Source organism: Lepus europaeus, chromosome 4 (genome assembly GCF_033115175.1).
Source record: "Lepus europaeus isolate LE1 chromosome 4, mLepTim1.pri, whole genome shotgun sequence".
NCBI classification, from domain to species: domain Eukaryota; kingdom Metazoa; phylum Chordata; class Mammalia; order Lagomorpha; family Leporidae; genus Lepus; species Lepus europaeus.
Window position 1 is genome coordinate 80,153,838 of NC_084830.1, and position 16,659 is coordinate 80,170,496.

Genomic DNA, 16,659 nt, shown 5'->3' on the forward strand with positions numbered 1-16,659 from the left:
TACTACATGGAACATGTTTAAATTATTTTTTAAAGCTATCTTTTTTTAAAAGATTTATTTATTTATTTGAAAGGCAGAGTTACAGAAAGGCAGAGGCAGAGAGAAAGGTCTTGCATCCACTGGTTCACTTCCCAGAAGGCTGCAATGGTCAGAGCTGTGCCAATCCAGAAACCAGGAGTCAGAGATCCTTTTGGGTCTCCCATGCGAACGCAGGGGCCCAAGGACTTGGGCCCTCTTCTACTGCTTTCCCAGCCCATAGCAGAGAGCTGGATCAGAAGTGGAGCAGCAAGAACTCGAACCAGTGCCCATAAGGGATGTTGATACTGCAGGCAGTAGCTTTACGGGCTAAGCTACAGTGCAGACCACTGACTTATCATTTAAAACTGAGATGTTTGCCCAAGTGTCTGGGCCCCTGCCACTCCATGGAGACTGGATAAAGCTCCTGGCTTCAGCCTGGCCCAGCCCCGGCCATTCAGGCCATCTAGGGAATCAATCAGCAGATGAAGATTTCTTTCTCTCCCTCCAACTCTTTCAAATAAATAAACAAAACTGAGATGTTTTACTACTACTACTGAGTTACCTGTGACACATATTATAACTTAAAAACTTAATTTTCTGTCTTTTGAAATGTTTGATATAACTAAAGAACCCAATAGAAGTTGCATTTAAATTAATAATTCTGACAAATATTTACTGAATATTGCTAATAAATAAAAAACCCAAAGAACCCATCTGCCGCTCTGTACTGTTTAAAGAAAAAGCAGGGGCTGGTGCTGTGGTATAGCTGCCACCTGCAGTGCTGGCATACCATATGAGCACCAGTTTGAGTCCTGGATGCTCAACTTCCAATCCAGCTCTCTGCTATGGCCTGGGAAAGCAGAAGATGGCCCAAGTCCTTGGTTCCCTGCACCCACGTAGGAGACCCAAAAGTGAAGAAGCTCCTAGCTCCTGGCTTTCGGTAGTCCCAGCTCTGGCTGTTGTGTGATCCGAAGGCAGGAGCCAGGTGCTTCTCCTGGTCTCCCATGCAGGTGCAGGGTCCAAGGACTTGAGCCATCCTCCACTGCACTCCCGGGACACAGCAGAGAGCTGGCCTGGAAGAGGAGCAAACGGGACTGAACCGGCGCCCCGACCGGGACTAGAACCTGGGGTGCCTGCGCCGCAGGTGGAGGATTAGCCTCGTGAGTCGCGGCGCCAGCCAAGAAACTCATTTTAAAAGAAAATCTAGTTAAATGGAAAAGTCAAATCAGAGAGTGTGTTTCACATATAGAAGAGTAGGACAGCCAGGCTAGATACAAGGAAATTGATTCAAAGTTTTAATTTTCAATATTAGTAGTGAAATCTGAACCCAGTAAGTCTTAATCTGTATGTAGGAGTGGAAAAGACGACGTAGTAGGAAACAGAAAGTTCATTATTTATAATAAAAGCTTTTATAAAACTATACTTACATAGTATCAAATGCTTTCATTTTACCATGACAAATGCTGAATTCTACAATAGAGTTGTACAATATGTTCCTAATTTGTCTATACTCATTGTATTATTCATTGGCAAACAAACTAAAGGGCCAGAGAATAAAAAGTATCAAGGGCTTCCTTAAAACAAACAAACCCTGGAGTACAATTTACCAATGCAGTTTTAATAATTATCTGGGCTAATTCCTTAACAACAAAAACAACAAAATCCACAAACCTATACTACTACTGAGGCACAAATTTTGGTCAATTCTGTTACCTCTTGGGTTAGAGTAAAAACAAATCTTAGGCTGTGCAGGTCATGATTTTTATTACTTCACCAGTAAACTATTAATTTTGTCAAAATAATAGTTTGGCTTACTTTAAAATGTACCCCATTAGTTACAACTGACTAAAGCAGTTTTGGCTAATAAAATCAAGATTCCCTGCTGTCACAATCAGAGATATCCAAAGTGTTACTACCAATTAGAATCCTTGATAGTATATTGCATAAATGATCTTCCTTCTCTGTGATACAAATTTAACCATTTATTTGCCTGTGTTTTAAATAACTGATATGTTTTCTTAGCTTTACTGAACTCATTTAAGCAGCCTTTTAGAAGTCAAGGCTTTGGTTTTGGTTCTAGTTAAGAACAGAGTTGTAGGAAACTAATTTTGAATTCACAGAACTATTACTGTAACTTCTGTATTAACTGTATCTTTTGCTACATGTGAAACATTTTAATTGCTAGTGCAGTAGACTCTCAATCTGAGAAATGTTCTCACTAGTGACTAACAACAAGATTTCTATTCACTGGTGCAGACAGTAATTCAAAACTTACTTTCATCTCTAACATGGTCATAATGATAGAAATCATCAGCGAGTGATTTAATCCACTGAAGCAGTGTGTTCATAATATGGAAATTGTTCAGTAATTAAGTTTACTATAGTCTTCAGAGAAAAACTACTTATAGTATTATGTAAGGTAATTTATAGAAGCAGAGTATAGAACTGTATTCACAAAGGCTGGGATTGAAAGTAGGTGGAGGATGAAGGTCAAATGGTACAAAATGTCATGCAGGAAGATTAAGTTGGTTTTTGTTTATACTTGGTGAATATAGTTATTAACAAAGCATTCTGACAGTTCAAAATTTCAAATGCTGGGGGCCAGCACAGTGGCGTAGTAGGTTAAGTTGCTGCCAACAATGCTGGCAACCCATGTGGGCAACAGTCTGTGTCCCGATTTCTCCACTTGTAATCCAGTTCCCTGTTAAGGCCTGGGAAAGCAGTAGCAGATGGCCCAACTGGTTGGGTTGCTGCAACCTCATGGGAGACCCAGAAAAGGCTCCTGGCTCCTTCTCTAACTCTACCTTTTAAAAAAAATTCAAATGTTGATGATGATAAATTTCAAATGTGCTCACTAAAAAGAAAATTTTAAATAATTTGAGGTAAATATATTAATGAGTTTAATTATTCCATATTATATTCCTGAATCATAACATTATTTTGTACCCCATAAACTTACGTAATTAGAAACTGACAAGTTAAAACCAAAAAAAGTAAAATAGATTAACTTGTACCTGGAGGTAATTACAAAGTTAAACTCAACAAAATTTACAGGGGTTGGCGCTGTGGTGCAGCAGGTTAAAGCCCTGGTCCATAGCGCTGGCATCCCATATGGATGCTGGTTCAAGTCCCAGCTGCTCCACCTTCTATCCAGCTCTCTGCTAATGTACCTGGAAAAGCAGCAGAGGAATGTCCAAGTCCTTGGAACCCTGCACCCACATGGAAGACCTGGAAGCAGCTCCAGGCTGGCTTCAGAAAGGCTCAGCTCCAGCCCTTGTGGCCATTTGGGGAATGAACCAGTAGATGTAAGACCTCTCTTCCTGTCTCTCCATCTCTCTGTAACTCCTTCAAATAAATAAAATAAATCTTTAAAAAAAAGATATACCTTACTGTTGGTATTCTATATCTGACTGTTGGTATACATAACAAGTATGTGCCAAAACTCATCAATTTTACAATCAAGTTTTGTGCAATAAATGTAAATTTTACTTTGAAACAAAAAGAAAGTGTAAACAAATACTTAACAATACTCACTGAGTATTAAGGGGTAAGTATACCAAGCCTGCCACTTTGAAATGCATAAAGAAAAATAAATTAATGAAGCACAGAAGATGGAGAAATCGAGATGTGAAAGAATACATGATAGATGTTATTGTCAAAACCTAGGTAGCAGGTATACGTATTCATTATAAAATTCTGTTTCTTCACATTTGAAAATTTTCATAATAAACTGCTAAAAAGCAGGAGGGGGTTAATGATACAACCCTAAGATACCTCAAATATTCAACAAATTAACAAAACTTATTTTGCTTCTGTAAAATGTAAATTAATTACCAGCACATGGCATAATTTCCAACCTAGTCCAGACTTAGGAGTATAATGTCCATGTGATGTAGATTTCAAGGATATAGGTTTCATTTTTTCTTTGAAAAGCAGAGCAACAGAGATCTTTCATCTACTGGTTCACTCTCCAAATGCCTCCAATACCAAGCCAGGGCTGGGCCAGGACAAAGACCAGGTTTTGGCCAAGAACTCCATCCAGGTCTCCTAAATGGGTGGCAGGGACTCAACTACATGGGCCATCATTTAGTGCCTTCCCAAGAGCATGGGCAGAAAGCTGGATCAGAAGCATAGGAGTTGGGATCAAAGCAGACCTCCAATATGGGATGTGAATGTGTCAAGCAGTGGCCTATCCCACCAACCCACAATGCCTGTTCCATGTGCTCAATTCTTTACTCTCCCACTTTCTCTATCAATGATCTCATGAGATCATTTTTTTTTCTAATCCTGTTATTTACTGATAAAATAAGGACAGTGTCTTCTGCTCTATTCAACTGCAAAGATTTTTTTAAAAATTGCTTTAGGAAAATTAGACAATGACTTAAAATATTTAATGAAAATAGTTAAGGCATTATTCATTAGTAACAGCACTTAACGCACAGAAAAATACTTATTTTCCATTGAGAAACTTGTACTTCAAACCCCTGAACTGACTTCTGAATCAGAAGAAAGTTAAGTGATGTTCAGGAATACTTTTAATGTTTATGTGTATTTCCATCTATTTGTTTCCTTCTATAAAAGTATAAATTATACTCTAGATACATCTAAGTATGGCAATGTCGTAAGTAAAAACTGGAGCCATTTTAAGGGCATTTATGTGCTAAATGTATCTACTGTTGGGAAGCTGCAGTAATTCTTTAACACTGACAGTGACACAATCAGACAAGGATTTTAGTGAGGCTACTGAGTGGCAGTATAGAATTACTGGCTAAGAAATCATTCCAATAGGCAAAGAAGATAAAAATTATTTTTTAAGATTTATTTATTTGGAAGGCAGAGTTACAGAAAGGCAGAGGCAGACAAAGAGAGGTCTTCTATCCATTGGCCTACTCCACAAATGGCTACAACGGCTGGAGCTGGGCCAACCCGAAGGCAGGAGCCAGGAGCTTCCTCTGGGTCTCCCATGCGGATGAGAGGCCCAAACACTTGGGCCATGCTCTACTACTTTCCCAGGCCATAGCAGAGAGCTGAATCAGAAGTGGAGCAGCTGGAACCCAAACCAGTACCAAAACCAGAATGGGATGCCTTTACCCACTACGCCACAGCACCAGCCCAAAAGATGAAAATCTTAAAGAGCAGTAATGGATGGGACAGAAAATGACAAACCTCAAATATTTTATTTTTTTCAATTCTTTATTCTTCTGTAATAATCATGGCTAGGGATTTATTTCCCCATATATGCAAGCAGACTAGATAAAACTTCAGTTTTCAAATTTATTCTTCAAATTTACATGCACCAATTACATGGTATCTTTTACAATACCAAATAAAACCTAAATTCTCCATTCAACTTAACAGTAAAATCAGTTTGAAGAACTATACATAATTTTAAGATCTGAAGGACCAAGACTAACTTTTAAAAATTTGTGTTAGAAGAAATACGCTGCCACAGTTGTGGTGTTGCAAGTTAAGCTTGGGGTGCCTGTATCTGATTTTTAGTGTGGCTTCTTTACTTCCCACCCAACTTCCTGCTAATGTGCTTGGGAAGGCAATAAAGGCACAAGTACATGGGTTCCTACTGTGCCTAGTGCAGCCATCTGAGGAATCAGCCAGTGGATGGAAGATCTCTGTCATTCTGCCGTCAAATAAGTAGATTTTTAAAACATAGAAATTTTAAAAAAATCAAATACCCCTGGTTTAGGTCTGATTTAGATGCAAATATATAAAACAACCTAAGTCACTGGTCAAAAATATTCAACACCTTTTCTATCAAAAAAAAGATTCATTTAGGGGCTTGAGCTGTGGCGTACTAGGCTAAGCCTATGCCTGCGGCACCAGCATCCCATATGGACACTGATTTGTGTCCCTGCTGCTCCATGGAATGTCCAAAAATCCTTGATAAAAACTTTCCTTACAGCAAAAATGCTTCTAAGTCCTCCTGACAAACAATGAAGAACTGTAAAATATCAGTTACCAAGTAAAACAACAGGTTCTTTTGGTAACAATTCCCAAATTATCTTTTACAGTCTACTAAAATTCTTTAAAAATAGATTCACATCATATTCTATTATAAATTCATTTTAGATTCTAACATATAAAACTCTGAGATCAAGTGGCAAAAAGAAAAAAAGTTCATTTATTTATTCCAATAATTTCCCTAATTTATCTGATCAGAGGTACATTAGAATTCTTCAAAAAAAATTGAGAAATACCGTCACAAGGATGTTGACAGATATCTCGGTATGAGCCAGGATATAACAGAAGTTATTATTTCTTTTAACTTATTTTAAAGATTAATTTTATTTATTTGAAAGGCAGAGTTACAGAGAGGGAGTAAGACAGAGATCTTCCATCTGCTGGTTCTCTCCCTAACTGCCAAAGCCTGGATCCAGGAGGTTCATCCAGGTCTCCCACATGGGTACAGGGGCCCAAGGACTTGCAATATTCTCGGCTGCTTTCCCAGGCACAGTACCATTGAGCTGGATTGGAAGTGGAGCAGCCAAGAATGGAACCAGCGCCCGTATGGAATGTAACTGAGGTAGGCTGAGACTTAATCCATGACATCACAACAATAGCCCCTACTTTTTCTTTTAAACCTGCACAACAGTTTATGCTTTACAGGGACAGTCTTCAACAAACACACAAGGATTTAAAATTTTTTGCACCGCAGTAAATCTATCTTTAATTCCACTTTCCAAGAACTTTTTGAAGTACCCTCACATTCTTTCACAACATTTATGTGGAAAAGTGAATCTGTTATTTGAGTGCATCAAGTTAGATGACATAAATGTGAAGTTAAATTTTTCATTCTTTTAAGAGTAGCCTATCCTTCATAAATCCATCAACTGCTATTCCTTCTCATTTACTTATTCTCTGCTAAGATATACATGCTAGGAATGTGGCTCAGCAGATAAGAGAACACAGTTAGGGAGAAAGACCAAGAGGTACATCAGGCTGAAGACAATCATCACCCTTCAATAGTCCTTAAAAGTAAAACAGATAGTCCACAAACTGGAAAGGAGTTTTTCTTTAAATTTTTTTTCTCTAATTGAACTGTCAAGATCTGTAGTAGTATTTGGTTCCTTATTCCTTCATAATTTTAAAAACGTAGGTTCAGGGGCTGGCACTGTGGCACAGTGGGTTAAAACCCCAGCCTAGAGTGCTAGCATCCCATATCGGCGCTGGTTCAAGTCCCGGCTACTCCACTTCTGATCCAGCTCCCTGCTAATGTGCCTAGGAAAGCAGTGGAGGATGGCCTAAATTCTTGGGCCCCTGTACCCATGTGAGAGACCCATCAGAAGCTCCTAGCTTCAGACTAGCTCAGCTCTAGCTGTTGCAGCTATCTGGGGAATGAACCAACAGATGTAAGACCTCTCTGTTTCTACCTCTCTAACTCTTTAAAGTAAATAAAATACATCTTTAAATAAAATGTAGATTCAAATTTCAGAAACACTTTTTCATTTTTTTAAAGCAAAACAATAAGAAGTTTCATTCCAGAACACTCTCTCTAAAAAAACTGAATAGTGAAAATTAATTTTTAAAATTCATTTTCTAGGAGTAACACATTTTAACATTGTTAAATTTGTACTGTTTATTGTTTTCAAATGTTTAAATTATTTCTGTATGCAATTACTCAAAAGTAAATGATTACTTGATAATGAAATTCCCAATGTCCAAAAAGTAGATGTTTTTAAAAAGTGCCTAATTATATGCCCTAGTGTCACAAGTTATATTAAAACTTAGCTTTCTATAATTATCAACAAAATTCAAATTGGAATGCCATCTGAAAAAGCAAATACTACATTTAACCAAAAATTACATCACTCTACATACACATATTTCTACCTAAGCAAGCCTTCTAATTTGCTTTAGTTATGAAGATATCACAATGACATCGGAATTTAAGTTTTCCTATATTCAAAAAAAACTGACCATGATACATACAGATAATGTCCATCTTTATCTCTCTGTATTTCATAAAGTACTTTCAGTTACCAATCAAACAGAACTCTGAATGCCATAAATCTGAAAATGCTATTTACTACAACACAAGCACACTAGATGCATTAATTCATGTTATGGTTAGTCTCATTCAATTGAAGTATCTACTTGAAAAATCAATTAACACTAACAGAAGTTTAATCCCCTAAAATCTGAAGTCAGAAGACTTACCTGATTTGTCTGGCTACTTAAGTATGGCTCAAAATCATCATCATTTACAGCATCTTTTTGATGAATCGAACCGTTTTGGACTGAAACTAAAAAACATGTTTGTATTAGAAATGGTGTAATTATGAAACTTAGTCTAACCCAATTAATATTTAAGATTATTCAAGCCAACTCGGAAAAAGTAATCCTGAGTTTTTTAAGAAGTCTCTTAAGATAAACTTTACTTTGGACACATTTATGTGCCACGAAAATCTTAGAAATCTTGTGATATATAAATCCAAGATTACATAAACACAAATCATACACTTCTCCTTATCAAAAACCTAAAGCAGACATCCCAATTTCCACGCTGTTGTGAGTAGCTGCAGTAAAATGTTGGAAAGCGTTCCTTGATGCTACATTTGAAACTACATCTATTTCAAGGAATTTTATAGACAAATATTTAAATGTTCTCTACCAGAGCCGGTGCTGTGGCGTAGTGGGTAAAGCCATTGCCTGCAGTGCCAGCATCTCATATGGGCACTGGTTAGAGTCCCGGCTGCTCCACTTCCGATCCAGCTTTCTTCTATGGCCTGGGAAAGTAGTAGAGGATGGCCCAATGCCTTGGGCCCCTGCACCTGCGTGGGAGACTCAGAAGCTCCTGGCTCAGATCCTCGCAGCTCCGGCCTTTGCGGCCATCTGGGGAGTGAACCAGCGGATGGAAGACCCCTCTCTCTACCTCAGCCTCTCTGTAACTCTGCCTTTCAAATAAAATAAATAAATCTTTAAAAAACAAGTTCCCTACCTTTCTTTAAACCTATCACTTAGATAAAAATAAATAAAAAGGAAAGAAACTGTTTTTTATCTAAAATTACAAATGTCTTGAATGTCTGCAGTTTAAAAAGCAGCTAAAAGCACTTGACCAGCATCACAGTGAATGCACTTATAATTATGAAAAACCTAACTAAGTGCTTTAGTTTAAAAAAAAAAAATGAAGATTTTCACTTGAAAGGAGAAATAAAACTAAGTCACCAAAATAACCACAGGTACACCTGGCACAATGAATCAAGGAATTTAGAAAGCTTCATCTGTTCACAGGTCATTTCCATTAACTCCATAAAGCTGTCATTCTCTGCACACTGTCTCAAAGCAGTTTTGAACAGACTTCAAAAGTAAAAAGATCCTGGATTTAAATCCAAAGTCCACCACTGAGGATATGGATCATCTCCTCTTAGGGACTTAATCTCTTACCCTCTGATTACTTCTCTATTCAATGAGGTTACTAGTAATATGTATATAATCTCATCTTGGTATTAAATATTATTACATTAAATATTAGATTCATACAAATCTAAAAATGACTTCAGAACTATATAAATAAGACACGTTACTAGGCTAAAAGTCAATGTGGTATCACTATGTAAATATAGTATTATATACCTTGTTACATTAAATATTACAAGATTCATACAGGTCTAAAAATGATTCTAGAACTATTTAGAGACAGACATGTTACTAGAGTAAAACTTGATGTGTTGGCAATACATAATATTCTATCAAGTGAGATGAAAAAATTTAATCTCTTAGAAACAAAAAGAACTCAATACCTAAAGATTTAATGCTCAAAAATACAATATCACAGAACACTATAAATTAAAGTTGGTGTTCCTCTAAACTATCATTTATACCTAACTTCCATGAGTTTAGATCACCTAAAATGTAATATTATGAGTTAACATTTGCTTGGGAGCAAAAATATGTAAAAACCTTAGTCTTCTCCATACAGTGAGTAGCAATGAACATTGTGAAGTACTCAAAGTGGACCTCTTACCATATTCCTGCCTCTCAGATGCCAAGAGCAACCTGAAGGTCAACTTGACCCTGGCTTCAGTGAAGTGGTTTAACTATTTGTTAAGGACCATATCAGAACTAGGGTTGAGCTAAATACATTCTGCAGAATTTAAATATGTAATAGTCACCAGAAACTAACTACTGAAGGTGTCTTAGGTTATTTTTCTTATAAAGCCTGCCATACTAGTTTTCCTTCACCAATGGCTTTAACACTCTTGCATCAAAGGTAGTTTTCCATCATCTATTATTTCTTGAAAAAAATTCTTCACTACTGAACTTTAATACATATTAAGTAATTCTGAATCATTTCAAAACTGCACATTTTATGTCCATTAGTCTCATAAATGTAATCCATATTGGCAGTAAATTTATTCAAATACATCATTGTGCTACTATTATTTCTTGTTCTAGTCTTTCCTTCCTAATTCTAAAGGCTGAGACTGAGAAAGACTCCGTTTTCTCATATACTTAGTAAATGCAGTATGTAGTTGTTCTAGCCCTTGAGTTTCAGAAGCATACCTGTTGTCTTCAAGAAATTCAAATGTCTTAGAGACTTAGTTTTGAAACACTACTTAATGACAATCTGATGTCTTAGAGATTGAAAGCTACCAAATAGTAATGCAATCCAAGCCAGTTCCACAGTCTGTAAAAGTTCTCCAGGGGAAAAAAGAACGGATGACTTACATGATTCTTCGCCTGTTTCCTCTGCTCTATGAAGCAGAGTCAAATCAAGATAGAACATGGGCCTTAGGAGTCAGGTGATTCTTTGCTCTGGTCCTGACTACATCAAGTTAGGAAAGTCAACAGATCTGTGCATCATGTTTCCCCACCTACAAAAACAGCGACAATACCATATACCCTCTATCTCCTTAAAGGACTGTTTTGAGGATTAATAATAAAATGAAGCCTAAAATAATGACAGTAGAAGTGCTTTGAAATCATTTCCGGGAAGGAGAGGGAGAGGATAACAGAACACTGCCAAAATATAAGGCATTTCCCACTACTTTCCTGAAACACTGAAACTTAGCCATATCTGCTTTTAAATGTATAAAATGATGCACATGTCCCTCTTTCAGAAGGGAAAGAGGGAAAAGAGGAGGGAAAAGATAACTTCTTTTCCATATAATTTGCCTATCTATAAGACTAAGGGACAGTAGAAAAGAGACAGCAAAGCCTAGTGCTACAAGTATGTCATCTGGAATGATCACACGTAAAGGCACAGCAACCCTTATTCCAGCAAGCAAAAATTCTACTTGTTAATACATAAATAAATATAGTAATCAGAAGTCAGCATTAAATCATAATTAATCAGGTAAGTAACATCCTTAAATTTTTACTATTCTTTGGTACCACCCTAGCAAAGAATAAAGAAGAATTCTGATATCTAACATTGGGACAAACTATTAATTAAAAAAAGATTTAAAACTTACTGAACAAGTAAACCTAGAATTATTATTTATATGACAAAAGCATTTCTACCTTAACAAAGAAGAAACTGATAAGGAATTTCCTTTAGCTCCGTTAGTGCACTAAGACATTAAGGATGTACAGAGAAACACTTAGCAGAAAATCAAAGACTTTAAAGGCAGGTGTTGGGCCAATGCTGTCAACTGAAAATTCAGAAAAAAAAAAAAAAAAAAAAAAAAAAAAAAAAAAGCAACTCTGAAATTACACTAAGCCAACTAAAAGGATTATGCATTCAAAACTTTAAATGACATGAACTTCTCACAGATATCTATTTTTCATAAACTTGCTATGTTCCAAACTCAAGATTTACTCATATTGTTAGAACACTGAAGTTCCAGTTCAAAAGTCAAAGTAACTTTGTTTTTTGGTTGATAAAAGTAAGCATAACAATCACAGTGCAATTTTACTAGCTTGAAGTCAGCTAGACAAGCAAGTTTTTATCAAAAACAGACACAGAAATCTGTATCAGTGATGCCTTTGCCTTGTAACATATGTTTATTTGTGCAGCATGTGCCAGCAGCAACCATTTCAAAGCAATTTAAATGATTATCAATACTTTTAGTCCAGCAGTGTTTTTCCCCCTACCAACACTCCATGCAAGTCTTCCCAACACCTTAAAAACAGACTAAGTGAGGAAGGTGAAAAGAAATTCAGCAAATATAATGGCTCCTGAAGCAGCAGACTATGTTAATTAATTATTACAATCTTTATATACAGCAGGATTTATGGTTAGTTATCACTTTTACTTTACAGAGGGAAAATTCTGACAATAAGGATTAATGTGTTCAAGTTCACTTAGCAAATAAGTAGCCACAGAAGTATTAGAACTCATGACTCCAAGGAATCCCAATCCATCAATCCTATCCTTGGATAAAATTATGAACTGAACAGTATCGTGGGAAAAAAAAACTGCTTGGAATAAAGAGCTATTCAAATAAATATACTTTGCATGTCCAAATATACCTAATAGAAGTGATACTGATAATTTTTTTAAAAAATCAAGAAAATTTATATACTACTGCTCAACATATAATGTACTTTACAGTTAACGTAATATTAAAGATGTTATTAGCACATATTTAAGTGAAATGACCATGTCATAAATCAAATTCACAATAATATAGTACTGGTTTACAATGCTATAAGATGCTCTATTCTGTTTTATCAAACAAATTAAGTACTTCATAGAACTTGTGTACTTACCTTAAAGCAGGTAACACAAAACACTTAGTATTTCAAATAGCCTTGCAAAGTGCCACCTCCCCATTGATCTAGGATAAAATAATTTACGCTAGGCAATAATGACCACAGATTTCACATTATCTCCAAGTCTACATACTTCCTAATGGGCAGACTAGCAAAAAAGGAAATTATTGGATCATTCTTTTGAATTTCACAAAACTTTAAAAATTTCACTTAAAATAAACCAATAATATCCAATTCAGAGGTATATATGCTTAACACAGAAAATAATTCTAAAAGTAAGAAGTCTATATATTTATACAGTTCAAGAAAACATATTTAGTCAAGAGTAATAAATTTAGTATCTTATAGAGTGCCAAATATCTGGTACATACAAATTCTTATATAAAGTCTACTACAACAGACAGGAAATCAATCTGTGCATACAGAACCTATTACTTTTCAAATTAATCAAATTTGCAATAATAAACAAAACCGTAAGAAGAATTTACAGAGCACCAATAATGACACTGAACTTACATGTAAATGGCCATTACAGATCTTTTATTCTAAGTAATACTTTGTTACTGAAATAACAGGAAGCACCAATTCCATCTAGAGTAATTTCAAGAGCTGTTAGTTATAAATATATAATTGACTGTAATGCTATTTATACTGGCTGTATCCCAAGAAAACAGTTACTGTTCTATACTTACTAATGTCACATGACCAGTATGATCTTTCAGTCAGCTGACTACATCGTTCAATATTAATAAATACAAGAGTTTTTTTTAACACCTTACTTCCAATAGTACTTTTACTAAGGAGTAAATCACATCATCCTTGTAGAAACCTTACAAACTGTTTCCTCTCAGCCCTCAGTAAAACAGTAGGAGTTACACCTTGCAGTCAGGACTACAATACAGCAAGATGACACTCCTGTTTAGTTTTGACCTCTCCCATCTGCCTCCCTACAACTCAGTTCGACACTGAATCGCTGATCAACAACAATTTTCATGAATGCAACACAGAATAGCATGTGAGTTTCATGTTCCAAAGTATTCCTGACATGTCAAATCCAAAATGCCCACTTGCAAAACATACTTGTCCACAAACACATGCAGAAATTTTTGTGGCAGCAGTTACATAACACGGATAAACTGGAAAGCTAAAGCAATATCACCACATTCACGATAATTGCTGCATAACTGGAATACCACTAAGAAAACTGTCTCTAATACCGCTTTGGTTCCCATAAAACTGGCTTCAAAGCAGGGAACTACCGAAGTTTTTTTCTGGATAGCACGCGACTCAGCTGTGATGTTTCTCTAATCTTACATTTAAAAAAAAAAAAAAAAAAGCCCACACACAAAATAGAGCAAAAATAAACCAAAATCCCCCTCTCACACTGTAACGTCAAGGCAGCAATGAAAAATAAATAAATAAATAAATAAAAGCCAAGCTCACCTTTATTTCCTTGCCCTTTAGGTCTCTGTGTAGCATAAACGAAAAGGTGTGGTAAAGAGAAGGAAAAGAAAAAGGAGGGAAAGTCTGTTAATCAACGGCATTAACAAAGACAAGCTATTTTAAACAGTCCGCGTAGGAGTAAAACCCACCATATCCTGCACAGCCACCAATTTCCCAACCACCCCCAGTCTTGAAGCCTCCCACCCGCTACTCGGAGTCCGTCTCCCAGAGCTCGCCTGGTCTCAGCCCCACGTCTGCCGCCCTCGGGATGCCTCCTAAAGCCCTACCAGCAGTCCTTCCTCCCACCCAGCGCGGCCTCGCGCCCGCCCCGGCCGCAGGCTCCCGGGCCCGGGGCGCCCCGGCCCGGACCGCAGCTACTTGCGCCCGGGGCACCGTTATGGGGCCGGCAGCGGCGGCGACGGGGAGGAGCCGAAGCCCCACGCGAGGGTGGAGCTCCAGGGCTCGGGCCTTCGCCGAGCCTGGGGCCTCTGCTCTCCCTCACCTGATCCACGCTAGTGGCTGACATTCTTCACCGCAACCCGAGAGGAGCCGCCGCCGCCGCCGCCGCCTGGGCCTCTCCCCGTGCACTCACAGCAGTTGGCTGCCGCCCTCGGCCTAGTGATTGTTCCAGCCACCGCCGCTGCCGCCGCTCGCTGAAAAGCCAAAAGGAGGGCCTCGCGCTCGGGAGTCGGCGGAAAGGACCCGTCTTTCCCGCTTGCACGCTCCTCTTCTCCGTCTCGCTCTCCGCTTCTCGGGTCCACAATGGCGGACAGGCTCCCTGGTCTCACTTCCGCTCCGAGCCTCCCTGACCTTCCGCTCTCCACTCTGACGTCCGCGCTCACCTCGCTCTTCCTCCCCCACCCTCCCGCCACGGGCCTCGGCTCCGCCTCCGCAGTGCCACGTCATCGGAGACCGGACCTCCCCCTCCCACCTCCCGCAGCCGGCCCCCGGGCGCATGCGCCGCCGAGGGGACGCGCCAGTTCGGCTGCCGGCGTGGACGGCAGGGTCCCGAGCGGCCGATTCTCCCGTTGTCCTCGGAAGCGGTGAGCGGATCCAAGGCTGCGGCGGCGGCGGCGGCGGCGAGGGGGCGGGCATGCCGGCCGGAGCTGGGTTCCATCGCACTCCTGGAGGGAGGAAGGGCCGGGGAGGGAGGTGGTGGCTGGCGGGGACTTTCGAGACCGGCTGCAGGCGTGGGAGCTCGCGGCGTGGACGGAGGCTCCGACACCGCCGGAGCCGTCCCCGGCGAGCGGGCCGCGGCGTCTGGGAGCTCTTCCAGGCGTCGTGGGCGGCGGGGTGACTCAGCCGCCCTCGGGACAGAGTGCTGGGCGGTATTCACGAGTCAGCTCGTGCAGCGGGGCTGGCTGAGCTAGGCCTGTGTCAGGTAAAGTGCACGGGGGGTGCGCTTGGCTGGTGTTGGTCTTCTCCAGACCCCGGGAACGTCAGGGCTTTGCCACCCGGTTGTTGGACTTGGCGATTTGACTTTGCTCCCTTTTGCTCACGTTCAGTTAACTTTTATGAATGAATAAAGTTCCTTTGGGAAAGATAAACATAGTTACAGGACTTTTCTTTTTCCTGTCTTAAAAGCAGAGACAAAGTTGTACTAGAAACTGGTAAAGTTAACTTTTCTACTTAATTGGCAAAAACCAAAGTTTGCAACACCTTGAAATTTTTATCGCGGTGTTTCTGGAGCTACGACGAAGATGTCATGCTTTACAAGTGAGTGGGTTTCATGTGAAACAGCGGTTTAAAATGACATCTTTTCTTACTTCAGAGCCGTCCAATGAGTGAGAATTTGGGAAAAAAAAAATCACAAAATTGCAGGATCCATTTAGTGGGTTACATTGGAGCAGCGTTTTAGAAGCACTGCATAATTGCATTGAGACTTAACCTTGAGCGGCAGCTTTGAATGAAAAAGGCGTTAAGATGTAGTCAGCCAGCTTCTGCTCTTATAGTCTCTGCCACCAGTTTCAGGCTGAGTACTCTCCCGGCTTGCCCGCCCCCCTTTCCCAAGACTGCCCCCATCCTCCCAGCTGTGACTCAGTCTCCCCACTTCCATATATACCTTTCTAGTGTTAAAGGGTTTGAGTGGGGGAAGTTGAGGGACTGTGCAGGAGGAAGCTTATGAAAAAGTGCAGGCCTTGTCTTCCACCTCAGTCATCTTAGAAAGGTGACTTTTTGGAAATCATGGCAGCCTGAGTTTGAATTCTAGCTGGGCAAGAATTGTTTTTATAACCTTGGGAAAGTCAATGAACCCTTGTAAGCTTTAGCTTTCTCGTAAGTAATATAAGGTCACCTGTGCGCAGTTCCTGGCACAGAGTGAGCTTATGACAAATTGTGGCTGCACGGTGCTAGTTCTTGTTGTCTTCACTAAGTAATTCCCAGAAGGATAGCAATATCTTACATTTACTGAGTGCTGTTTACATGCCAGACACTGTGTAAGTGCTTAATTCTTCACAGCCTCCTTGTGTGTTGAGTGCTGTTTTAAAAATTGATACACAGTGAGGTTAAGAAACTTTTCCAAAATAG

General features: G+C 39.2%; 1 protein-coding gene across 5 annotated transcripts in view; it reads right to left on the minus strand.

Annotated features, from left to right (window-relative positions):
- YTHDF3 (YTH N6-methyladenosine RNA binding protein F3) overlaps window positions 1–14,909 on the minus strand; it is a 42,236-nt gene extending 27,327 nt beyond the window's left edge. Inside the window, exons 1-5 of one of the 5 annotated variants that reach the window (XM_062188434.1) lie at window positions 14,636–14,704; window positions 14,134–14,158; window positions 12,688–12,755; window positions 10,702–10,847; window positions 8,191–8,276 (exon numbers count right to left, since the gene is read on the minus strand). In XM_062188434.1, coding sequence (XP_062044418.1) covers window positions 8,191–8,276; window positions 10,702–10,759 — 144 coding nt within the window. In that variant the 5' untranslated portion in view covers window positions 10,760–10,847; window positions 12,688–12,755; window positions 14,134–14,158; window positions 14,636–14,704. Of the gene's footprint in view, window positions 1–8,190; window positions 8,277–10,701; window positions 10,848–12,687; window positions 12,756–14,133; window positions 14,159–14,635 lie in introns of those variants that run through there. The other 4 variants (XM_062188437.1, XM_062188438.1, XM_062188436.1 and 1 more) reach the window with 4 other exon arrangements.
- Window positions 14,910–16,659: the final 1,750 nt, after the last annotated feature.